General features: G+C 45.7%; 1 protein-coding gene across 3 annotated transcripts in view; it reads left to right on the forward strand.

The window, feature by feature from the left end:
- Nucleotides 1–25621, forward strand: part of KCNMB3 (potassium calcium-activated channel subfamily M regulatory beta subunit 3) — an 86137-nt gene that overhangs the window by 19847 nt on the left and 40669 nt on the right. The window contains exon 1 of one of the 3 annotated variants that reach the window (XM_077487932.1): nt 6076–6426. The exons of 1 other annotated variant lie outside the window; for it this stretch is intronic. In XM_077487932.1, coding sequence (XP_077344058.1) covers nt 6320–6426 — 107 coding nt within the window. In that variant the 5' untranslated portion in view covers nt 6076–6319. Of the gene's footprint in view, nt 1–6075; nt 6427–6982; nt 7107–25621 lie in introns of those variants that run through there. One more of the 3 variants, XM_077487934.1, reaches the window with a different exon arrangement.

Consider the following 25621-nt stretch of genomic DNA (forward strand, 5'->3'; position numbering starts at 1 on the left):
ATTACCCCACAGGGGCATGTGGGGGGAGACTATACCAGGAATCCGATGGATCATCCCCACCCGGCTCCACACCCGAACCGTCGTACGCATCAGGGTGGTAATGTTAGGATGCGCTCCGACTCCTCGATAAGGTAAGTTGCTTAGAGCTGCGTAAGACCCCAGAATCGCAGCTTCCAGAGTCACCGCTGGGTTGTCCCTTGGCTGCGAAAACCACCACCGGGCAGTAACCAACACCGCCGCCCAGTAGTAGCGCTGGAAGTCAGGAAGGGCGAGCCCGCCCTGCCCAACTGCCAGCTTCAGGGTGGACAGTGCCAATCGTGGCACCTTGCCCAGCCACACAAAGGAGGTAATTATAGATCTTATCTAGTTAAAATAAGCCACCGGGATCTCAATCGGGCTGTTTCTAAAGAGGTAGAGAAACTTCGGCAGGTAAACCATTTTAATAAGGTTCACTCTACCCACCGGGGTCAGGGGCAGTGCCTTCCAGTCCGTGCATCGCTTAGAAAATTGGGCCAACAGCGGGTTCAGGTTAAGCTCCATATACCTAGCCGGTGGACCACCCATCCATATCCCTAAGTATTTAAAACTTTCCACCCAGACTAGCGGGTTCTGCAGAGTGGGCCTAGGCCCGGACGGGCTCAGAGGGTAGATTAAGGACTTCTCCCAGTTGACTTTAACACCCGAGTATGTCCCAAAGTCATCAACTAACCGCAGAGCCGCAGGGAGCGAAGAGGAGACCTCCGTTAGATACAGAATAGTGTCATCCGCATACAAGGATATCTTCTCCTCTACCACTCCCACCCGAATTCCCCGAACCGCGGATGCATCACGGATTTTAGTGGCTAACGGCTCCACTGCCAGGGCGAAAAGCCCCGGCGACAGCGGACAGCCCTGTCGGGTGCCCCTTCCCAGGGGGAAGGCCCGCGAGATGGAATTGTTGGTGCGTATACGAGCGGTCGGTGAGGCATACATCAATTTCAGCCACTGAACAAACACAGGTCCAAAACCAAATTTGCGAAGGACAGCCCAGAGGTAATCCCATTCTACCGAATCGAAAGCCTTCTCGGCGTCCAGGGACACCACCACCCCAGGGCTGTCCTCCTGTGCTCTATCCAAATGAGTCAGCAATTTGCGTATGTTAATGTCAGTCCCTCTGCCCGGCATGAACCCGGACTGGTCCGGGTGCACCAAAGCTGTGATTACCGTGTTCAGGCGGCCCACCAGAACCTTCGCCAGGATTTTCAGATCTACATTCAGGAGAGATATGGGCCTGTACGAGGAACACAGTTCAGGATTCTTGCCAGGCTTAGGGAGGACTATAATAACCGCCTCCGACATTGTCCCAGGGAGCACCCCATCATCTCGCGCCCTCAACAGGACCTCTCTAAAGACAGGTAGAACATCTTCCGCGTAATATTTAAAAAACTCCCCAGGGAACACGTCCGGGCCTGGCGTCTTCCCCCCCGCAATGATTTAACAGCCCTTTGGACTTCTGACAGTGTCAGGGGGCTATCCAGAGTTTCCCTCGCCGTGTCAGTAAGACACGGCAGGTCCACTTGAGCCAAGTAGAGACCCAGTTCCTCCTCCGTATACCGAACCCTAGAGCTATAAAGCTCTTGATAGTAAGAGGCAAATCTAGCATTGATCAGAGACGGATCGGTTAGAATTTCCCCATCAGGTGCCTGAATGCGCGAGATCGTTACCGGAGAGGAATGCTCCCGAGACAGCCAGGCCAGCAGCCTACCATTGCGCTCACCCTGCTCAAAAATTCTCTGACTCTGGTGGAGTAAGTGGATTTTTGTAGCGGAGGCCCGTAAAAGTTCAACGTCTCTCAGAGCTTCCCTGAAACAGGAGTAAGTCTGAGGCGTTCGATCCCTAACATAGCTAGACTCCAAGAGTTGAACCCTGTCCTCAGCCTCTTGAAGGCCCCTCCTGGTTTCTCTACGTACCCCACCAATGCATGCATGCCTGCAAGTGCCCGCGCATACAAACTTTGAAGGCATCCCACGTATACGGAATGGGTACATCCCTATCTCGCGTGCTCCAGAAATCAGCAATATCCGCCCTACCCGGTACAGTTATCCGCGGGTCAGCAAGCCAGAACCTGGAGAGGCGCCAGAGACTCTCCGAGGGGGGTCAGGACAATTCCAGCGTCAGGGAGACCGGGGCATGGTCCGAGACCCCCCTGGGTAAAATGGAGATATCCCACACCTTAGAAAGGACAGGACCCCCCGAGTACACCAGGTCAATCCTGGAAAAAGTCTTGTACGTCGCTGAGTGACAGGTGTAAGCCCTCAGCTGGGGGTGTCGCCAAAGCCAGACGTCAGTGAGGTTAAACACTTCGGCCCATGCCCCCAGCGCCGAAGAAGCGCCGGAGGCCTGCGACATTCTGTCCATTACGGGGTCCGGGACCATGTTAAAGTCCCCCATCAGCAGGATATTGTCTGTGCCATATTGCGTGAGTTTTGTCACAATCTGGTACAATAAAGACACCGAGGCCGGTGGAGGCAGGTATAACCCCCCCAACACCACCTCCAGCAACATAATACTAGCATAGATAATGACAAATCTCCCCATCGGGTCTACCTCCAGGGCCAAGAGTTGAAAAGATAGAGATTTACGGATAACAATACTCACTCCCCTCGCTAGATTTGAATAGGTCGAATGATAGGAGTGTCCCACCCAATTTCTGCGCAAACTCAGAACTCTGCTTCCTATTAGGTGTGTCTCCTGCAGAATACAGACGTGGGGAGAATGCTTTTGCAAAAACTGGAACACCAGTGACCTCTTAGAGTTCAGTCCCCTGGTGTTCCAGGATATAATTTTACAGGAAGACATTAAGCTCTACATACCACTCCGCAGGACTAGATCGAGCTCCCGCCACACCGCCATTTTGTATCCGCTGCAGTACAGTTTCAATGGAAGACATAAAACAGTAATGACATTTAACAAGCTGACTCATACAAACACCAACATGTTGGAATAAAACAATAACCCCATCACCAATCCCCCCACCCCCCACCCCGCCACCCCCCGCCCAACCCGGAGGGGGCTTCACTCCCAAACCAAAAAGGGACAACAGGCCCCCGTGGGGACGTGCACTGCAAGAGGGCACCAGAGACCCGTCCTCTGGTAAACAGTACATAGAGTGGGTATCGGAGTCCGGAAAGTCATTGCAAACTTTTCTCCCGGCCGAGACCGGGGGCACGGGGCTTAGAATTCAAACTTGGCAAGGGGAATGGAAGGGCATGAGGGCCACCCACCCTCAAGACGGCCAACACGGCCAGAAACCACAGATCCAATAGGCCAGGGGTACTGCGACATAGGGGCCCCAGGGACTATCTGGCTCAGCCGAGCAAGTGTTAAATTTCGAAGACCCAGCAAACCCCCATGGGAGCTAAAACTAGGCCGGGTCACCCCTCACCAAGTGGCAGTCAGCACGTCTCCCACCCCACCAGAACCCCCAGATAAGCAGGATAGCAGGAGATGTCCGTGAGACTGGCAGGGCGGCCAGCAGACGCAGCGTGCTGGCAAGACAAGGGGGACCAGCTGGGCAAGGGCGGTAAGAAGGCCCGAAGGGGACAACGTTCCTTTAGGGCAGCGGCCATGTCCAGTTCCTTAGTGCATCAGGGTCGGGAGCACAGCAGCCCCTGGGGAGTCCTTAGGGCAACAGATTCAGCAGAGCAGGTGGCATGTTCCATCAGGGGGGGGGGGAGGGAGGGGATCCACAATAGATTACTGGCCCGACCAGGCCGCTTCTCCACAGGTTCCAGTCAACTGGCCCCCCCACCCCCCCAAAGACCCCAAACAGAGAAGCAGGATATGGCCAAGTGGCCAACTGAGTGGCAACAAAGTTCAGGTTACTGGTAAATCAGTGCCTCTGCACCGTTTCAATCCATGAGGAGGCCTCTGCCGGGGAAGTAAAAAATCTCACCATCTCCCCATCCTCCACCCGCAGCCGGGCCGGGAAGAGCATGCTATATTTCTAGCCCTTGGATCGCAGCTTGGCTCGGACCCCATCGAAGGACTTGCGTTGGCGCTGCGTCTCCATGGTGTAGTCAGGGAAGATCATTAGCCGTGCGTTTTCAAACTTAAGATCCTGGACCCCTCTAGCCGCCCGCAGCACCACATCTCTGTCCTTATAATGCAGGAGTTTAAAAATAAAAGTGCGAGGGGGAGCGCCCGGTGGGCCTCTTGTAGCCGGCATACGGTGGGCTCTTTCTACTGTGAAGAAGGGGGAGAAATGGGCCCTCGGTAGCAGTTCCTTAAGCAGCCTTTCTATAAAGGAGACAGGGTCATTACCTTCAGAGCCCTCCGGAAGGCCAACGATGCACAGATTGTTGCGCAGATTCCGGTTCTCGGCGTCCTCCGCACGGGTCTCCAGGGCCTTGACTCTGACTTTCAGGGTGTGGAGGTCACCGGCATGGTCCCGCACCGCATCCTCCGTCGTTGATACCCGTTGCTCCACCTCTGCAACCCTGCCACGAAAAGAGTCCAGGTCGCGGCAAATAAAATCCACGCTGGTCTGCAGGTGGTCCATTTTGTCCATCAGCACCGCTTGACCCGTGGCTATGGTCTGCAGAGCCGCAGCGATGTCCGCCGCGGCCGCGGAAGGAGAGTCTGTGGCTTCCGTCTGAGACGCCATGTGACTCGAGGATGCGGCCCGGCCTCCGGCCGGGGCCTTGTCTCGTGCGGCTGTAGGTTGCGAAGACCTTCGTGACCGACCGCCGGGCATGACCCGGGAGTCCCCGCTGCTGCCGGAGTGCACTCTACCACTCAAGGTCACTCAGAAGCCGCCAATTAAGGAGGATTAACGGCCGGACTCCGGGAGCTCTGTTACGGAGCGTCCTCTCCCAGCGCCATCTTGGACACGCCCCCCCAGTGCTTGTTTTGATACCAACAAAAATTGGAGACTTGCCTATCTATTGCCACAGAGGGGCATTGCCAGAGCCTGGAAGAAGCCCCCGTTTCCATTGCTGTGGTGAGGGTCATATTGACTAACCTTATGATTAATGAGAAAATGTTGAGTATTCTACAGGACTCCCCCTCCAAATTTCTTAAAATTTGGTCTCCTTGGCGGTCTTACGCTCTCCCCATTGCATCAAGCAGGTGCTTCTTAATTAATGATTTGGCATAGATCCTAGCCTGCGGGTATGTTACCTTCTCCTTCACCCTTCCTTTTGTGCCTCCTCCTCATCTTCCCCCCTTTTCTGTTTTTGTCTTCTCTCTCATTCTTCCTCTTTTTTTCTCCTTTCCACACTGGGCTTCTTCCCGTTCCCACCCTCGTTCTTTCCTGATATGTGCTGATGCCTTTAGACTTCAGTATTTTTGCAGACCTAGGGCCTGTGCTGTGGGATCATCCTCTTAGCTCCTCCTACTCTACATAATAGACCTGTTTTTGGTTAATTTATTGATGTTCTGTGTAATTCTATGTTTTTCACTTGATCCCTCTGTGTGGACAACCTGTTGATCTGTATTTGTGCATATTTCAATAATTTGTACCAGAAACAGTAAATAAAAGTACTCAAAAGAATAGGTAAAATACATTAATTCATATGGTGATAAATACAAATCTATGATAAAAAAATATTAAAGTGCTAGTGCTAAATAAAGAGTATTAATTAACACAAAATATAACATATAGTGCACAGATTAAAAGTGCTAAGTGCCCCAAAAATAGTCCAATAATTTAGGACTCTATGAATTATTGGCCCAGTTTTGGAGCACTTCTCACCTTTAATCTGTTTGTGGACTATATGTTATGTTTTGTATCCGTTTCTAAACTTTGTTTTTTATGGCATGATGTTCATCAAATCTAGGAATAGATATGTAAACAATCATTCCTTGTTTAATTCAGATTTGATCTGCATCCAGCAGAAAATGGCTGAGAAACCCTGGTGTAGCAGCACAGATGCGAATGTGACGTGTGATTCCTCTGACTCGACATGTGAGCCAGCTGTACAAGAAGTCAGAATCTTCCCTTCCAGTCCATACCATGCTCTTGAGACATTAGAATGTCTCAGTGGGATAAGGGTTTCTATAGAAACATGTCAGTGCCTGATGTAGAAGCACCCAGGTGATCAAATACGCTTTTCATTACACAAGCCTTAATTAGAGGCCTGTTATCTTCACAAGAGACAAACTCTTTCTTGGCACTAAAGCAGCTAATCTACTATCCTTACTTTTCAAGCATATTAATCTGGGACACTTTAACGACAGCACATATAAGCACTTGGAAAAGTATCTAAGTGGTCCCTATCCAGAGGTGATGGCCAAGGTATGGAGTTAGTCGTCTGTCTGTGTTACATACTCTGGACTGATGGCAATATTCCGAGAAAAGATGTGGATGCCGCCAGTAGCACACAGGCAGTCATTTAGCGTGCCCATCCAGATTACTCTACAGGGCAGCCACAGACGTTCCTTGAGGTGAGAGGTGTTTGTTTTTAGATAAATTCTTGCTTAGCTTTCAAGTTACAGATATCATTCACCAATCATGTACCTTGATGGGAACAGATCTCAGCATAGCATGTGTGGCATGCAAACAGATGCATTAGCTGAATAATTTTATCCAATGTTCCATTCCATATAGAGATGACCATAGCACGGCCAGCAAGTCATGAGATTTTTCAAATTGATACGCATGTCAAATAATTGTTCAGTAGTCTGATTGTTTTTTACATAATCAAATCCTGTCATGTATAGGCAGATTTTATTCAAAAATGAGATTAACATAATTTCAGATTGTATGCTTTGTGAGTTTTGTTTTATTCATTGTCCATAGACAGGCAGGGAGAGATTTGCTGCTGAGATTGGGTACCACAAACACCTCTTGCAATATCTCTCTTCTATTTGTCCAATCTTTTGAAACTGTGAGTGCCGTACCTGTTGTAAAATTTCTGCATGTGGCAACAATCTGTACTAAACCTGTATGAGCTCACAAGAGATGCTTAATTTGCTTGTCTTATTCTCTTGTGAATAGTGAAACGTGAATACTTGTTTTTCTTGTATACAGCTGGGTATTTGTGGCGGTTTTTGAATCAATAGCTTACTAAAATATTATTTAGGAAAGTAGGTTCAGCAGGTTTGGATTCATATTTTGAAATGAGGTAAGTTATCTTTTATAAAGGCAGAGATGACAGTTGTTAAATGGCTCTTTATTGTTAGTGATAATTGCTAAGCTTTTCTAAATCTTTCATTTGTTTCTGCTAAATTGCATTTATAAAATGTTTTTTTTTTCATGGCTAAAGGTAATTTCCACCTTTTTGGTATATTGGATATGGAATGACAAGCAGAATAAAGAAAATGATAAGCAATATGGTTATCTTGTTCCTTTAAGCCTGCAAATGACTTTTTGGTGCTTACTTTTGTTTTCCAGGACAGGTGGCATTGCTGTAGCAATGGACCATGTTATTTGCTCCCAAAATAATTTGACAGAAAAGGATTATGCATGGCATTACAACAAAAAAAACATTTAAATAAAATATTATAGCACAGCTAAAAATTTGAGTGGATGAAGTCTTGTGTCTAGCTAACAATATTTTGCCAAACTTGGAAATTTAGTTTTACCAAAACTAAGCTTAGACTTGTGATAGCCAGTCCTAAAAAAATATTGAACATGAGGGAAGGACATAAAGTGTGTCAGAAGTGTGAGGTTGGCAGAGAGTAAAATTGTCCACAGTGTTAATTTGCAAGCGAGTTATACATCCTCAGAGGTTTAAAACGTTTGTTACCCCAACACTTCATATTTCTGTTATGTGCCTGCTATACCATGTACTTGTACAGTATCTCACAAAAGTGTGTACACCCCTCACATTTTTGTAAATATATTATATATTTTATTGTGACAATACTGAATAAATTTGTTACATTGTATAGTAGTGAGTGTACAGCTTGTATAAAAGTGTACATTTGCTGTCGCGTCAAAATAACTCAACACACAGCCATTAATGTCTAAACTGCTGGCAACAAAAGCGAGTACACCCCTAAGTAAAAATGTCCAAATTGGGCCCAATTGGCCATTTTCCCTCCCGGTGCCATGTGGCTTGTTAGTGTTACAAGGTCTCAGGTGTGAATGGAGAGCAGGTGTGTTAAATTTGGTGTTATAGCTCTCATACTGGTCACTGGAAGTTCAATATGGCACCTCATGGCAAAGAGCTCTCTGAGGATCTGAAAAAAAAGAATTGTTACTCTCTACATAAAGATGGCCTAGGCTATAAGAAGATTGCCAAGACCCTAAAACTGAACTGCAGCATGGTGGCAAAGACCATATAGCGGTTTAACAGGACAGGTTCTACCCAGAACAGGCCTCACCATGGTCGACTAAAGAAGTTGAGTGCACGTGCTCAGCGTCATATCCAGAGGTTGTCTTTGGGAAATAGATGCATGAGTCCTGCTAGCATTGCTGCGGAGGTTGAAGGGGTTGCCGGGTCAGCCTGTCAGTGCTCAGACCATACGCCGCACACTGCATCAAATTGGTATGCATGGCTGTCATCCCAGAAGGAAGCCTCTTCTAAAGATGATGCACAACAAAGCTCACAAACAGTTTGCTGAAAACAAGCAGACTAAGGACATGGATTACTGGAACCATGTCCTGTGGTCTGATGAGAACAAGATAAATGTATTTGGTTCAGATGGTTTCAAGCGTGTGTGGCAGCAAACAGGCGAGTAGTACAAAGACAAGTGTGTCTTGCCTACAGTCAAGCATGGTGCTGTCATGGTCTGGGGCTGCATGAGTGCAGCCGACACTAGGGAGCTACAGTTCATTGAGGGAACCATGAATGCCAACATGTACTGTGACATACTGAAGCAGAGCATGATCCCCTCCCTTCAGAGACTGGGCCGCAGGGCAGTATTCCAACATGAAACCGACCCCAAACACACCTCCATGATGAACACTGCCTTGCTAAAGAAGGGGCATCCTCAAATGGAAGGTGGAGGAGCACAAGGTCTCTAACATCCAGCAGCTCTGTGATGTCGCCATGGAGGAGTGGAAGAGGACACCAGTGGCAACCTGTGAAACTCTGGTGAACTCCAGGCCCAAGATGGTTAAGGCAGTGCTGGAAAATAATGGTGGCCACACAAAATATTGACACATTGGGCCCAATTTGGACATTTTCACTTAGCAGCGTACTCACTTTTGTTGCCAGCGGTTGCCAGCAGTTTAGACATTAATGGCTGTGTGTTGAGTTATTTTGAGGGGACAACAAATTTACACTGTTATACTGTATACTCACTATTTTACATTGTAGCAAAGTGTAATTTCTTCAGTGTTGTCACATGAAAAGATATAATAAAATATTTACAAAAAAATATGAGGGGTGTACTCACTTGTGTGAGATACTGTATGTCTGATAAAGTATCCTGTTCTCTTTGTATTGCTTCCTTTATGTAAAAATCCCTGGTGTTCCTGCTAGTCCCCTTGCTTGCCTATTAAAAACTGACCACACTAAGCAGGACAACCCATCATGGTAAGCTCTGTAGCTGTGCTGGAAACTCAGTAATTTGAACAGGTACTCTCTGGTTTTGTATTACATGCATTGCTCTTTCATGTGCTCCTTGCGGCAAAGGCCAGTTATAGGTGAGGGCAGTGGCCATTTGTTTGTACTGTTGAAATATTGGTGAGGGGGATGCACTGGACACAATTGTGCTAGGTGTCCAGTGCACCTCTGTGCCTTTAAGGAGGGCTGGGCTCCCTTCAGGCTCACATGCCCTCTACCTATCCATTATAATGCATGCGCTTCCACTGTGAAGGCTCTCAAAATTTAGAGTTAGGATTTTTATTGCAGAAAGATCACCTCACAGTGTAGTGCAAATTTTGGAGCTGCGCGGGGCTCCTTCATGAGACATGTGATGAGTGTGATAATCACACGCCCGATAAAGGGGTCCTGCACGGCTTGGAAATGTTGCACTACACTGTTTGTGATGTGATCTTTCTTCAATAAAAATTGTTTGGATACAACTGAAGATCCTTGGTGTGCTGGTGAATATTTACATTGCCCTATGTCCCGTGGATTGCATCATGATCACAATATCAACAAAGCTGTTATGAATTAATTTCATTCATAATAGCTATAATTCTTGCAGAATGAAGCTGTGATTGGCCCACAGCTATCACATGGTACTTGGGCCAATCACAGCACTGTGTACAATGTGATTAGCTGTAGCCAATCACATATCACTAGTAATCACAGCTGTCATGAATGTAACCCTGGGCATTTCTGTTACAATGATCATTACTGTAACAGCAAAGTATGTAAAAAAAAAAAAACAAATAGCAAAAAAGAAACTTACAGAAAAAAATGTAAAAAAATAAACTGCATTAAAAGTTATTTATTGAGTTTTTTTTTTTATAATATACTTATCACCGCCACATCAGTCATATGACGACACTGTACTGCACTGGTGACAGTATGTAAAAAAAATAAAAAAAAATGTGAAAAAAAATGCAACTCAAAATAACTCACCATGCCTCTTACTAAATGCCTCAGCCTGTCTACTTTCCAAAACATTAGTCATTTGGGGGGAATTTGTACTGTCCTGGCATTTTAAGGACCTTAAGAGATGACATAGGCTGTCAGTACATCAGAATTGATACATTTTCATATATACAAGGTATATAATAGAGTTTGTAGACGTTATACCTGTCACACAAACCAATTAACCACTTGAGATCCGCGCTATAGTCAAATGACGGCTACAGCGCGGATCTCAATTTCCGGGACTACGTCTATTGACGTCGTCCCCTTTAAGAGCTCCCCGCGCGCTCCCGGGAGCGTGCATCGGGGAAAATCTGTGTTGGCCGTGTCCCCTGGACACAGCCAATCACAGATCGCTGTAAACGGCCAATCACAGCGGCCGTTTACAGCACGATCACCGCCTCCAATGGGTGATGATCTCAAATGTAAACAAATGAGATCACCCATTGCCGAATCTGTCTCCTCACACAGCGATAGCGTGTGAGGAGAGAGATAGTGTGAGTTGAAAAAGTTAACTGTTTTGTGCCATCTGTTGCCATATATACCCTGCCAGTGCCCATATATACCCTGCCAGTGCCCAGATCTACCCTGCCAGTGCCCAGATCTACCCTGCCAGTGCCCACCTGTGCCCACCTGTGCACCGCCAGTGCCCGCCAGTGCCAATTGGTGCCCATCTGTACCAATCGGTGTCCATCTGTGCCGCCTCAGCAGTGCCCATCTGTGCCGCCTCAGCAGTGCCCATCTGTGCCGCCTCAGCAGTGCCCATCTGTGCCCATCTGCTGCCTCATCAGTGCACATCCGTGCAATAAATCAGTGCCCATCTGCCGACTCAGCAGTGCCCATCTGTGCTGACTCAGCAGTGCCCATCTGCCGCCTCAGCAGTGCCCATCTGCCGCCTCAGCAGTGCCCATCTGCCGCCTCATCAGTGCACATCCGTGCAATAAATCTGCACATCTGTGCAATAAATCAGTGCACATCTGTGCCGACCCATCAGTGCCCATTTGTGCCACCTCAAAAGCGCCCATCTGTGCCACCTCAAAAGCGCCCATCTGTACCACCTCATCAGTGCCCATCAGTGCTACCATGGCTAAACGTGTCTTTTCCGCTGAGGAGGCGTACCAAATTATTTCCACGGCCGACGAGAGCAACGGGGAGCTCTCCTCTTCAGATTGCTTTTCAGATTCGGATTCTGAAGCCTACGTAAATTATGAGCCAGTCCTCAGCAGTGAAACACTGACTGAATCCGAGGAGGAAGATATCCGGCCCATCAAGTGAAGGTGTTCTAGTGAGGCAGTGCCGTCCACCAGCACCGCAGTGCCGTCCACCAGCACCGCAGTGCCCCAGCAAGAAAGGCCAAGTACCAGTGGGGTGTCATCTCAGCCCCAAAGGGTTAGGAGCCATGCTGGCCTTCCCTATGCCCTTCAGAACCCCTTGTGGCTTTCTCCTAATTCAGGAGAGGCCAATGTTCCCCCTTTCACCGCCCAGCCAGGAGTCCAGGTGGACACAGAGTATTTTACGCCAATAGATTTTTTTAATTTAATTTTTACGGAGGATATGTTATCGTCAATTGTGGCCCAGTGCAACCTGTATGCACAACAATTTATTTTTCAAAATCCGACCTCTTATTATGCCCGTCCCTACGAATGGAGAGACCTAACGGTGGAGGAGTTCAAGGTTTTTTTAGGCCTCACATTTAATATGGGACTCAACAAAAAAAATCTATTACGTACCTACTGGTTAACCCACCCCCTCCACCACTCACCGCTCTTCTCTGCGGTAATGCCCAGAACCAGGTATCAGATGATCCTGAGGTTCTTACATTTCAGTGACAATTCCCAGTGCCTTCCACGAAATGATCCAAATTATGACCGGCTTTACAAAATTAGACTAATACTGAATTATTTTTCAGAAATATTCCCCAAATTGTTTATCCCGGACCAACACATATGTGTGGATGAGTCCCTTATTAAATTTAGTGGCAGGCTTAGAATGAAGCAATTTATGCCCAGCAAAAGGGCCCGCTATGGGGTGAAGGTCTACAAATTATGCGACCGAGCCACAGGGTACACATATTCCTTCATGGTGTACGAAGGAAAGGACACCCAGCTGCAGCCCCCTAATTGTCCGGACTACTTGGGATCCAGCGGAAAAATTGTTTGGGACCTCATATACCCCCTACTGGATAAAGGCTGCCACCTGTATGTAGATAACTTCTACACATCTCTGCCCCTGTTCCATAACCTTCACCGGAAGAAGACGCCAGCATGTGGCACCGTAAAAAAGAATCGGAAGGGCTTTCCTCAAAGTCTGGTGAACAAGAAGCTGCGAAAAGGAGAAACCGCAAGTCTGAGAAACAAGGAGGTTCTGGCAGTGAAGTGGAGGGACAGAAGGGATGTGTATATGTTATCTTCTATCCACAACGATACCTTTGTGGAAATCCCCAGAAGGAATGGCCCCGTAAAGAAACCCAAATGCATTTCCGAATACAATTTGTTCATGGGAGGAGTCGACTTCAACGACCAAATGATGGAACCATATCTTGTCACAAGACGGACATACCATTGGTACAAAAAAGTAGCAATTTATTTTTTTCAATTGGCCATTTATAATTCCTATGTCATTTACCGCAACGCCACCCAAAACCCCAAACGTTTCTTTGGCTACCAGGAGGAAGTTTTCACTGCCCCTATTTTCCCAAACGGCCCACCAGAAAATATCCGATCAGACGTTGTTAGTCGACTCTCCGAGCGCCACTTTCCCGGTAAAATCCCCCCAAACCAACAGGCCAAAGACGTCAAAAAAGATGTAAGGTGTGTACCAGAGCAGGAGTCAGAAGAGACACATCTTATTATTGTGCACAATGTCCTTCCCAACCAGGCCTCTGTATAGGCGACTGTTTTCGGCGTTACCATACTTCAATACATTTTTAGTGAAGTATGGTAAACATAATCCTTAGTTCCTGCCTTCATACACCTTCACACCCCTTATGCCACTGCCTGCTCTGTAACTGACCCTGGCTTGTTATTTGACCACTCTTATGCCTGCCGATTCTGTACATACCGCTGCCTGATCTGGAACTGACCCTGGACTGTTATTCGACCATGCTTCTGCCTAACGATTCTGTACATATCTCTGCCTGATCTGGAACTGACCTTGGACTGTTTGACCACGATATTTGCCTGCCTCTTGGACTGATCTTGTATTCTGCAACTGGACTAGTGGGATTCAACACGGGGTCTCACATATGGGAGGGGCTCCAGTATAGTTTTTCTGGAAGAAGAAAACTATTTTCTTTGTTTTCTTATTCCTAGATTAGGGTCTGGAGACTCGGAGGCTTCAAAGAGATTTGGGAGGGAGAAGCCTCTACCCCTATCCCCATTCTGTCCTGAACGAGGCTCTACTTCTGTCTGCTGCCTGTAGGACTTACTGCCATCATGCCGCACTGACCACACCACAAGGACCTGCCTACTACCAGGACCAATATTTTTGGCACTGCTGACATCTCTGCACTGACCCTGGACTGTAATATGGACAGTATCCCTGCCTGCTGCCTAAAAAACTGTGTTCGCTGTTGCTGACCAAGTCCCTGCCTGCTGCCTGGACCAGTGATATCCTCCTGTGGACAACTGCGCTTCTAAAACCACAGGTAATCTTTTCTTTACCCTTTGCTCAGCATAATGTATTTGGGGGTGTAATTCTTGGTATGTGCAGGCTATGTGTCCCTGGAACGCCGACGGTGTTTCTTGCATGTTGCGCCTCTGTATGTGGCCAGGCTGTGTAAACGTCTCACACATGTGGTATTGCCATACTCAGGAGGAGTAGTAGAATGTATTTTGGGGTGTTATTTTTGCTATGTAAATGCTATGCGTTGGAAATATCTTATAAACGGACAACTTTGTGTAAAAAAAAAGATTTCATTTTTTCATTTTTCATTTTTTCGTTTTCATTTTTTTCCACATTTTCCAAAAACTTCTGCAAAAAAATGAACCATTGAAAAGACTCATTATGCCTCATAGATTATACGTTGGGGTGTTAGCTTTCCAAAATGGGGTCATTTTCTGGATGTTTCCATTGCCCTGGTGTTCCAGGGCCTTCAAAACTGTAATAGGTGGTTGAGAAATGAAATGTGTAATTTACGCTCCTAGAATGCCTGAAGGTGCTACTTCAAAATTAGGCCTCTGTATGTGGTTAGGCTGTGTAAAAGTCTCACACATGTGGTATCGTTATACTCAGGAGGAGTAGGAGAATGTATTTTGGGGTGTTATTTGTGGTATGCACATTCCGTGTGGGAGAAATAAGCTATTACAATGAAAATTTTGTGGGAAAAAAAAATTGTAATTTTGCAAAGAATTGTGGGAAAAAATGACAACTTAAAATAACTCCCCATGCCTCTTACTAAATACATTGGAATGTCTAATTTCCAAAAAGGGGTCATTTGGGGGGCATTTGTACTTTCCTGGCTTGTTAGGGTCTAAAGAATGGAGATAGGCCTTAGTACATCAGATGTGATCTTTTTTTGCAAATCTTTATGATTTGCACCATAGCTTGTAGACTCTATAAATTTCACACAGATCATATAATATGCAAAAATTTGGGTTATTTTTACCAAAGATGTGTAGTAGTATAAATTGTGGCCAAAATTTATGAAGAGAAATTGCTAATTTGCTAAATTTTGTCACAGAAACAAAGAAAAATTCATTTTTTTTCAAAATTTGCGGGCTTTTTTCATTTATAGCGCAGAAAATAAAAAACCGAGAGGTGATCTAATACCACCAAAAGAAAGCTCTATTGGTATGAAGAAAAGGACAAAAAAAATCATTTGGTTACAGTGTTGCATGACTGAGTAATTGTCATTCAAAATGTGAGAGCACTGAAAGCTGAAAATTGGTCTGGGACTGAGGGGGGTTTAAGTGCCCAGTAAGCAAGTGGTTAATATACACTTAATTGGGATTTTTTTCACAAGACATGTAGCAAGAATAAATTTTGTCCTAAACTTAATTAAGAAATTTGATTTTATTGGATATTTTATAACCGAAATAAAAATATAATTTTTTTTCCAACATTTTCAGTCTTTTTTTTGTTTATATAGCAAAAAAATCAAAAACCCTAGTGGTGATAAAAATATGATTTTTATAACAGCTTACCTGTAAAATCCTTTTTTTGGAGTACATCATGGGACACAGAGCACCATAGTAATCACTATGTGGGTATATAGGCACCTTCAGGTGATGGACACTGGTATACCCAATACAGGAAGTTCACTCCCTATATAACTCCTCCTTCTACCAGTAGTACCTCAGTTTTTGTAGCAAAGCAATATATCTAAACCCCAAAAGAGGGGAGGGACCTCTGTGTCCCATGATGTACTCCAAGAAAAGGATTTTACAGGTAAGCTGTTATAAAAAATCCTATTTTCTTTATCGTACACCATGGGACAAAGAGCACCATAGTAATCACTATGTGGGATGTCCCATAACAATGCTATTTGAGGGCAGGGAGACACAACCCGTAGGGGTGAGGACCTATACTGCTGTCCGCAGCACACTGTGCCCAAAGGTGATATCCTCTTGCCGTCTTACATCCACCTGATAAAAAGACAGATAAAGCTGAGACATGACCCTTAATAGTACTCAAGGCCAACTTCATCTCTACCCCTAATTGTAGAAAGGCGAGAATTCTGCCTATGATATACCTCTGAGGGTGCCAACGCTTGGATTTACACCAGGAAACATAAGCCCTCCAGACTCTATAATATATAGTTCTGGAAGCTGGCTTCCATTTTTCAAAATGTGGGTTTGAATAGCCAAGCTGTTAAACTTAGCATTCGTAAGGTAGGATGGAATATTGGCCCCTGTGAAAGTAGGTGTCAGGAAAGACGTCTGCGGAGTACAGCTGCTGTTTGCAGGCGCATACCTGTGCACAGGTGCCAACAAAGAATGACCAGAACAACCACAGACGACTCTGCAGATACGCATATGTGAACGTGACCATGCGTTCGTGCGCGCACCTGTCACCATAACGGGCATCAGTCAGCCTATTTAAATGGAGCTTCAACGCTGAACTGGTTGCTGCTTGGTCTACAGCATTTACTTGAATCCTGCTTCCCGTGTGTTTGACTCCTGTTACCGATCCGGCTTGCTCCCGACTACCCCTGCCTGCTTCCTGCCCTGAGCCCTGGCTTTCCATGGACTGATCTCTGTTTCCAGTTCCTATTGCTTGCATCTGTTGCCAAACCTGCCTGTGATCAAACTACGCTCCTGCCTGCTGTTTATGCCTGATCTGCCCATCTGTTGCCAACCAGCTTGTGACCCGACTACGCTTTTGCCTGCTGCCTTTGCTTGATCTGCCTGTCTGACCCTGCTCCAAGCCATCCAGCCTGCTACAAAGCTCCTGCTTCCTGTGGTGCACCTCTGCCTATTTGCTGCCAAGTCTGCAAGGCCACTTTCCTGCTATTCGGCTGTGATCCGGCTTCCTGTTGTGAGTTCCCGGCTTCTACCGATACAGACTTCTGGACTGATCATAGGCACTCTTACTCCACCGTGCTCCTGAGCCCGCTGTCTTACTATCAGTGGCTCACAAGCTGGAGTTGTACAAGAGGCCTTCCTCTACACATCAGGCTCACCAAACAGGTACGTGACAGTAGGTCTGGCCATAGTGGAAGGGACCATGGATCCTCCACTGCCATCTTTACGATCTCTGCATTCCAGGACCTTCTGGGCCACGCTGGGGCTACCAGGATTACCGTATTTCTTTCCAGCTTTATCCTGAAAAGAAGTTGTGGCAGCAACTGAATAGGGGGGAATGCATAAATCAGTGAAAACTCATCCCACTGGGTCACCAACGCATCTGTTCCACATGCGAGTGGATCCCTCGTTCTGGACACAAAATTGACTAACTTCATATTATTAGAATGACAAAGCAGTGGTAGTTGGAACAATCATTAATTCACGACTGGACTACGCAAACTCGCTTTACATAGGATTACCACAATATCAACTTGCGCGATTACAACTGATCCAAAACACGGCAGCAAGGCTGATAACAGGAAAAAAACCCTGGGAATCCATCTCTCCTTCACTGAGGAGCTTACATTGGCTAACCGTAAAAAATCGGATCACGTTCAAGACCCTGTGCCTCACCCACAAATGCGTGCATAGAGAAGCTCCGCAATACCTAATGGAGAAAATAAATCATTACACACCAAACCGCAGTCTTCGATCAGCCAACAAAAACCTCCTCCTCGTGCCCAAAGCCCGGTATAAATCCAAGGGTGATCGGAGATTCGCTGTCCAAGGGCCTCGGCTATGGAATGCTCTACCAATCAACATCCGCCAGGAAGATAAATCACCTGGCTTTTAGGAAAAAACTCAAGACCTTCCTCTTTTAGCAGATGATCAAAGCTTGCCACAGCGCCTAGAGGTGATTCAGTTCGCATTGTGCGCTATACAAGTATTTCATTCATTCATTCATTCATTGAATCTGGACGCCAGAAGATTTACGTCCGGAGTCCCCCATTTTTGGTAAACAGCCCGAAAGATGTCGGGTTAAGGGACCATTCCCCTGGGAATAACTGTTGGGGACTCAAGTAGTCTGCCTGCCAATTCTCTACGCCCAAAATGATGACTGCCGATAGGCATGGAACATTCCTTTCTGCCCAAGTTAGAATATGGCTCACTTCTGTCTGTGCTGCGAGACTCTGGGTGCCCTCTTGGTGATTGATATAAGCCACAGCTGTGGCATTGTCGGATTGGATCCCGACAGGACAATCCCATAACCTGAAAGTCCAGGCCTTCAAAGTGAGAAGCACTGCCCCAATCTCTAGGATGCTGATGGGCAAGGCTCTTTCAGTTCTTGACCACTGTCCCTGGACAGTTGTCTTCTCTAGTACTGCGCCCCAGTCTAAAAGGCTGGCATCTGTCGTTACCACTTTCCAGATAACTGGTCTGAAGGATCTTCCTTTCAGCAGATTCTGGGTTAGTAATCACCAATTGAGGCTTTGGGACACCCTTGGGGACAGCCGCATTGGCAAGTCTAAAGCTTGAATCGTTTTGTTCCAAGCAGACAGGATTTTGCAACAGTCTCGAATGGAACTGGGCATAGAGAATGAAGCCACCATCTTTCCTAACAACCTCATGCAAAGGCGAATGGAGGGATCTCCTTTTGACCTGACCATCCGCACTAGCTCTCTTATGGAGTTGATCTTTGCCTGAGGCAAGAACACCTTTTTCAGGGCTGTGTCTATGATCAGACCCAAGTATCCAAGTTTTAAGAAAGACTTCTCTAGGTTGAGAATCCAACCCAGACTTTCCAGGTAACTGGTTGTAATGCGCACGCATTGATCTAAACGAGCCACTGACTGGCCTATTAGCAATAGATCATCTAGGTATGCCAAAGCTGTTATGCCCTGTGCCCTTAACCTGGCTAGAGGTGGGGCCAGGACTTTTGTAAACACCCGGGATGCTGCAGCTACCCCGAAGGGCAAGGCTACAAACTGGAAATGCTGCTGTTCTACCTCGAACCGCAGAAACCTTTGGTGAGAAGGAAAAATAGGGACATGCAGATATGCATCCCTGATGTCGATAGATGCCAGTTCTCCTCCTAGTAGGATAGACACCACTGACCTGATCAACTCCAAGCAAAAAGAGCGGATCTTCAGGAACTGGTTTAGATTCTTTAGACATCTCCATTAGGTTTTGGTACCGTAAGGAGGTTTGAATAAAACCCCAAACCTTGCTCTTCTATGGGGATTTGTATGATCATCCTCTGAGCCAGTAATCAGTCTAGTGCCAGAAACAGAGATTGCCTTTTCCCTGGACCTTTGGGAACGTTTGACCTCAGAAAACGAGATGGTGGAAACTCCCGAAATTCTAGTTTGTACCCTAGAGTCATTGTGGAGATGACCCATCTGTCCTGAATTTCCTCTTGCCAGACTTCTGAGTATTGCAGAAGTCTTTCCCCCACTCTGACGAGGGGGAGCTCCCCTTCATGATGAGGTTTTGGAATTCTGCTTTGCAGGTTTCTGCCCCCAGGACTTCTTTTGTGCCTGGGCCTCACCCTGAGGCTTTCCTCTAGAGTCTGATGGCAGAGGCCGTCGTCACTGCCTAGAGGCAGATGACCGTAGCGCAAAAGAGTCCACTTAAATGAAGGGCGTGTATACTTTCGTTTGACTTGCAAAAGAGTAGTTTTCCCACTAGAAATCATTTGGATGTATTTGTCCAAATCATCCCCAAAAAGCCGATCCCCATGAAAAGGAAAACCAGTCAGGAGCTTTTTGCATGGTGCTTCGGCTGACCAATTTTTTAACCACAGGATCCTACACATGTGTACTAGCACAAGAATGAATAGAATCTTTCAATGCGTCTATGGCAAAACATAATGCTTTTGGTAGTTCGGGCAAATCCTGGGCTTGTTGTGCAAGAACCTCCTTAAGGGCTTGTCTAAACTGGTTCTTTAGGGACTGACAGATGCCTATTGCAGTGACTGTAGGCTGAGAAACGGAACAAGGAAAGAGGATTTTAACAGGAATTTGAACCTTTTATCTGTTGGTTCCTTAAGCATTCGTGCATTGTCTACTGGACAAGTTAGACTTTTATTCACACTGGAAATCGCAGCGTCAACTGCTGGTACATTCCATTTTTTGGTGAATTTCTCCTCCATGGGATAGAGTGCTGTGAATCTCTTTGGAGGGAGAAAATGCTTATCCGGGTGATCCCATTCAGCATAAATAAGCTGTTCTAGTAATGCATGGACAGGAAACGCATGCAAAGGCTGTGAAGGTTTTAAGGAACCTAAAGAAGAAATTCTTTAGGTTAAAACTTTAGGTTAGAACTTTCAGCTAACTCTGTTAGGGGTAACTTAAAAGTGGAATGAACCATCTCTTTAAGAGATTGTACCAGCAATTTCTCAGATTGTGAGGCTGAAAAAGGTTCATCCACCGTTGTCTCCTCTGCAGAGGAATAATCGTTTGCCTTTCCTCCTGATCACCTGAGGGTAAAACCTCATCCTGTATCCACTGATCCCTTGGTAAAGGGTCTAAGGTGGGGGAAGGGATCTAACATGCTTCCTATCCTTTTGGATGGAGGATGCGATTAAAGCTGCTAATCTTCCTTCTAGGCCCTGCAGGGTGGAGGAAAATGCATCTTCAGTCATGTACACAGGGGCTGAGATGTGAGAAGCGGCTGCACCACCAATTGGCTCCAATGACTCACACTGGCTTGCCATCTCTGGTATTTCAGGAGAGGATGACAGTGTGGAGGTATGGCTGGAGTTTCCAGCGCCTGGGGGTGGGGTTTTTGGTACCTTTGTGGTGTTTTTTTGGGATCCATAGTGCTGAGCAGAAAAAGCAGAGGCACTAAGTAAATGCACAAATCGCTGCGCAATAGTCTAGCAAAAAACAATGCTGCTAATAAAGTTCAGCTTTGGTGAGTATAAATGTTATTTCCTGTACTAGAAATGCTTGTATGCATCCTTAAGTGCCCCCAGCGCTCCCGTGTCCTGTGTGCCAGACTGTAGCCATTAGATGAGAAGCATCTGTCTTTGTCCCCAGCGCCTGCTCTGTGTGCGCCTCGTCGACTTACGTTCCTCACACGGTGCCGCACCTTAAGCCACGCCCCATCATTCAACATGTCCTCCCCTCTGTTTAAACTAGCCGTAGTTTGCACACGATCGGCATTAGCATGCTGCTTTGGTCAGTGGAGGCCCAGCGAGAGGGGAGGGAAGGGAGGACTGGGGAGGTGGGATTTTTAAAAAGTTATGTGGGGATAAGCGAACATAGGAAAGCTGCCACACCACCTACTGTTGTACCTTCCTTCCCCCAGGGGGGAAAAACGAACATACTGTTCTTTTGCTGGATGAGGAATCCCCCCTGGCTTGCTGAGACCACACACATAATGTAGCTGGGACACTGAGCTGACTGAGAAGCAACGTACTAAGGTATGTTCAATTACTCCTAGTGGAGTCTAAGGCATGACAACATTTTTACTGGAAGAAAAAAAACATAGGTGGACTTTTTACAGCTCCTAGGCTTCTTCCCTTACCTTTTCCTCACTGCAGGATACAGCTGTAACAAATCGATCCAAACTTCACCCATCACGCCGGGCTGCATTTAGCAAACCTTCAAGGACTGGGTCCCTTTATAGGGGTTCCACTCCCATGGACCTGTATTAGCACCCCCGTCAGGAAAAGCTTTAGGTAATGTAAGCATGACCAAAAAGCCCTGGGTCCTGGGGTCCAGCCCTGCAAAGAGAGGCGTTACAGGCAAAACCTTGTGCTTTGTATACGAGGCCTGGGTACCATCCACCTTGGCCTCAGTGACACTTTGGATGGATCCGGTCTGTGGAGGCTATTTAAATCCAGCATGGATCCCTCCTGGAGCTCCCCGGAGCACATCTTCACTCGTGACCAACACCTTAGACACTGGCAAAAAAACGGAGGTACTCCTGATAGGAGGAGGGGTTATATAGGGAGTGAACTTCCTGTATTGGGTATAGTGATATATTATATTGGGTATAGTGATTACTATGGTGCTCTGTGTCCCATGGTGTACGATAAAGAAAATAGGATTTCTATAACAGCTTACCTGTAAAATCCTTTTCTTGGAATATATATTAGGGGAAACAGAGGTCCCTCCCCTCTTTTGGGGTTTAGATATATTGCTTTGCTACAAAAACTGAGGTACTCCTGGTAGGAGGAGGAGTTATATAGGGAGTGAACTTCCTGTATTGGGTATACCAGTGTCCATCACCTGAGGGTGCCTATATACCCACATAGTGATTACTATGGCGCACTGTGTCCCATGATGTACAATAAAGAAATATCTATTTTTTACTCTCTCATGTATTAATAAAATTAATTAAGGATCATTGACGTTTCCGGCTCTATCTTCTGAAATGGTGATCTAATACCACCAAAAGAAAGTTCTGTTTGTGCAAAAAAATATAAATTTAATTTGAGTACAGTGTTGCATGACTATTTAATTTCCAGTTAAAGTAGTGTAATGCCGAATAGCTAAAAATGGCCCGTCATGAAGGGGGTAAAATCTTCCCGAGCAGAGGTGGTTAATATACCTCCCAGCCCTTCACTGACACACTCAGAATGTAGTATAAACCTCCTAGCCCTTCCAAAGATGCCCCGTTTTGATTGTAGTATATCCCTCCTAACTCTTCTTTTTCTTTTGTTTTTTTTTTCTTTTTTTATTACCAAGTCAGTGAATTCCGTTGTTACCACCGGAGTCAAATCAGCTTACCGCTCAGAATCCCTCTCATCCTTCTTCACATCATTGTGGCGATTTTATCCCTTTTTTTTTTTTTACTTACTACTTAATAGATGCATATTCTTACATATGTTTTCCATATTGCATCCTATATTTATTATATTTCTCTGGCTTTTTATATATTTTAGTAATTTATTTACAATCGTTTCTTCTTTCCCACATAAGACTGTCCCCCCCCCCTTCTACCCGGCCCCTACTCCCTCCCTTCACTGACGCCGCAGACCACCCCTGCAAAAAAAGAGAACCACAAAAATATATTTTTTTTGATCTAGACGATATCTAAGTCAATATGGGATTTATACCCTTAGCCTTTCAGATATGTACCATTTCATTTTAAATCCTTGCCAGCTCCTCCATTTCATCTCTTTGATATGAGATAAAATTGTATTCCAGTACTTTTTAATTTTTGGACATCCCCACCATAAGTGGGCCATGGTTCCCGCTTCTTTGCAGCCTCGCCAACACTCCCCTATACAGTCTGGGTAGAATTTACGCTTGCGCTCAGGGGTGTAATACCACCTTGCCAGGCATTTATAACACATCTCTGCCGTCTTAGAATCTACAGCCAACCCATTGACCAATTTAAATATTTTTCCTAACGTTAAATTATCTTTATGTGTGCCCAATTCCCTTTCCCATCTTTTGATGAATGGCGGGACACCCAGTCCCCCCCTCCGCCAACAATAACTTATACCATCTTGAGACGATTCCCTTAGGGTTCTTTGTTATACAAAGTTGTTCCAGGGGGGTCAATTCCCCTCCTGTTCGAATCAGGTGTGGTAATTTTCTTACGAAGTGGGAAAGCTGGGCGTACCTCCATCATCAATCACCATCATCTCTATTTTATTCTTTATTTCGTGCAAGGGTGCTAAGCCATTTGCCGTGATTACGTCTTTTAACTGTGCTTCCGCCTTCACCCAATTACCTCCTATCTCCTTACACCCTAATAAAAAATATTCGTTATCCTTTAATGCTATAAGAGGTGAATTATAATTCCCATTTATTTTCTTATATACCTTATCCCATATACGCAGTGCATTCTGTGTTATATTATTACCATCTAAGGACAATGTCCTTTTATGGGGAGGGTTCCAAATTTGCTTTCCTAAGTGAACCTTACAACTACTGTGCTCTGAATTTACCCACCTTTTTCGCGTAGCCTCCCTTTTGGTCCCTATTGGTCGTTCTTGATAAGACGACCGCATTATAATGTAATTTAACATCCGGCATCGCCAACCCACCCCTAATTTTTGGTTGTCGCATAGTGGCTGGTGCCACTCTGGGTTTCTTATTCTTCCATATAAATTTAGATAGTACCGATTTCAATTTTGCAAAATACACCTGTAGAAGAGCAATCGGCATCATCTGAAACTTATACAGAATTTTCAGGAATATTATCATCTTTACTGTATTTATACGCCCTAGCCATGATAATGGCCTATTTCCACATTTTTTACATTCTCCTTGAATTTCATGTAATAATGTTATGTAATTAAGCCTGTACATTTTCTTCTCAGAGGTGGCCAGTTTAACCCCCAGATACTTTAGCTCCTTCCACCAGGGGAACTTCCATTCCCTCTGGAACATTTGCTCCTCTGCTTTGCTGGTACTGATATTTAATATTTCCGATTTAACCCGGTTTATTTTAAAATTTGAAAGGACGCCGTACTGTTTTAGCATTTTTATTAAATTGGGCATACTAATCTTAGGGTTTCTCATATACACTAGTATATCATCCGCAAATGCGGCGAGTTTATGTTCTTCCGTCCCAATTTTTACCCCTAGTATGTCTGGGTTTACCCGAATCGATGCAAGAAGGGGTTCTAATGACAACACCAAAAGGAGGGGGTGACAATGGACACCCCTGCCTTGTCCCCCTTTGCATTTCGAAGTAGGACAAGTCCAACCCATTAACTTTTATCTGCGCCCCTGGATGATGATAAAAGATTTTCATTTTCTGCACCATTTTTGGGCCTATTCCCATATTCTTTGTCTGAAACATGAACCCCAGTCTAGTCTGTCGAATGCCTTTTCCGCATCCATCGACATAAGTAGACTGGGGGTTCCCCTCCCCCGCATCTTTTGAAGCAATAGAAGGGTTCTTATGCCATTATCTCTTCCTTCCCTTCCCGACACAAACCCCACTTGGTCTGGATGAATTAACGTTGTCATCAGACCCTTCATTCGCTCGGCTAAAACCTTTGCATAGAGTTTCGTATCCACTTTAAGCAGGGAAATTGGTCGAAAACTGGAACATTGTGTTGGATCTTTCCCTTCTTTCTGGATTAGCGTGATTGTAGCGAATAGGGCTTCCTTACTCATTTTTTATTCCTCCCCCAGCCCATTTTATATAACGATATATTTTTGGGATCAGGCTCTCTTTAAATCTTTTGTAATAAAAAATTGTGAACCCGTCCGGTCCGGGAGATTTTCCCGGGGCTGATGTTGATAGTGCTCTATTTATTTCCTCTTCCGATATTGGCCTCTCAAGGGTCTCTATCTTGAGTACTTATTTTTGGGAGTCTAGCTTTTTTTTTAAAAAAAAGTCTGGATTGTCCTTTACTCTGACTTCATCTTGTATCCCTGGGGGTCTATCCGAATATATCCCTTCAAAATATTTCCTAAACGTCTCCGCTATTTCTTTTGTTGTATACACCATGGTGCCTTCCTTATTTAACATTTTTCCTATAAAGTTTTTTGATTTTTTTTTGCGGAGCATCTTGGCTAGGAATCTACTTGGTTTGTCCCCCCAGAGGTATCGTTCCCGGGCCAGCCCATTAAAGGCCCTATTGGTTTCCTGTATCAAGAGGCCCTCCAGTTCTTCCCTTTTCTCCACTAGTTTTTTGTATAGTACCTCTTTTTGATACGGCCCTTT

The sequence above is a fragment of the Lithobates pipiens genome, unplaced genomic scaffold (genome assembly GCF_037356315.1).
Source record: "Lithobates pipiens isolate NorthernLeopardFrog02 unplaced genomic scaffold, aLitPip1_a1.2 Scaffold_18, whole genome shotgun sequence".
NCBI lineage: Eukaryota > Metazoa > Chordata > Amphibia > Anura > Ranidae > Lithobates > Lithobates pipiens.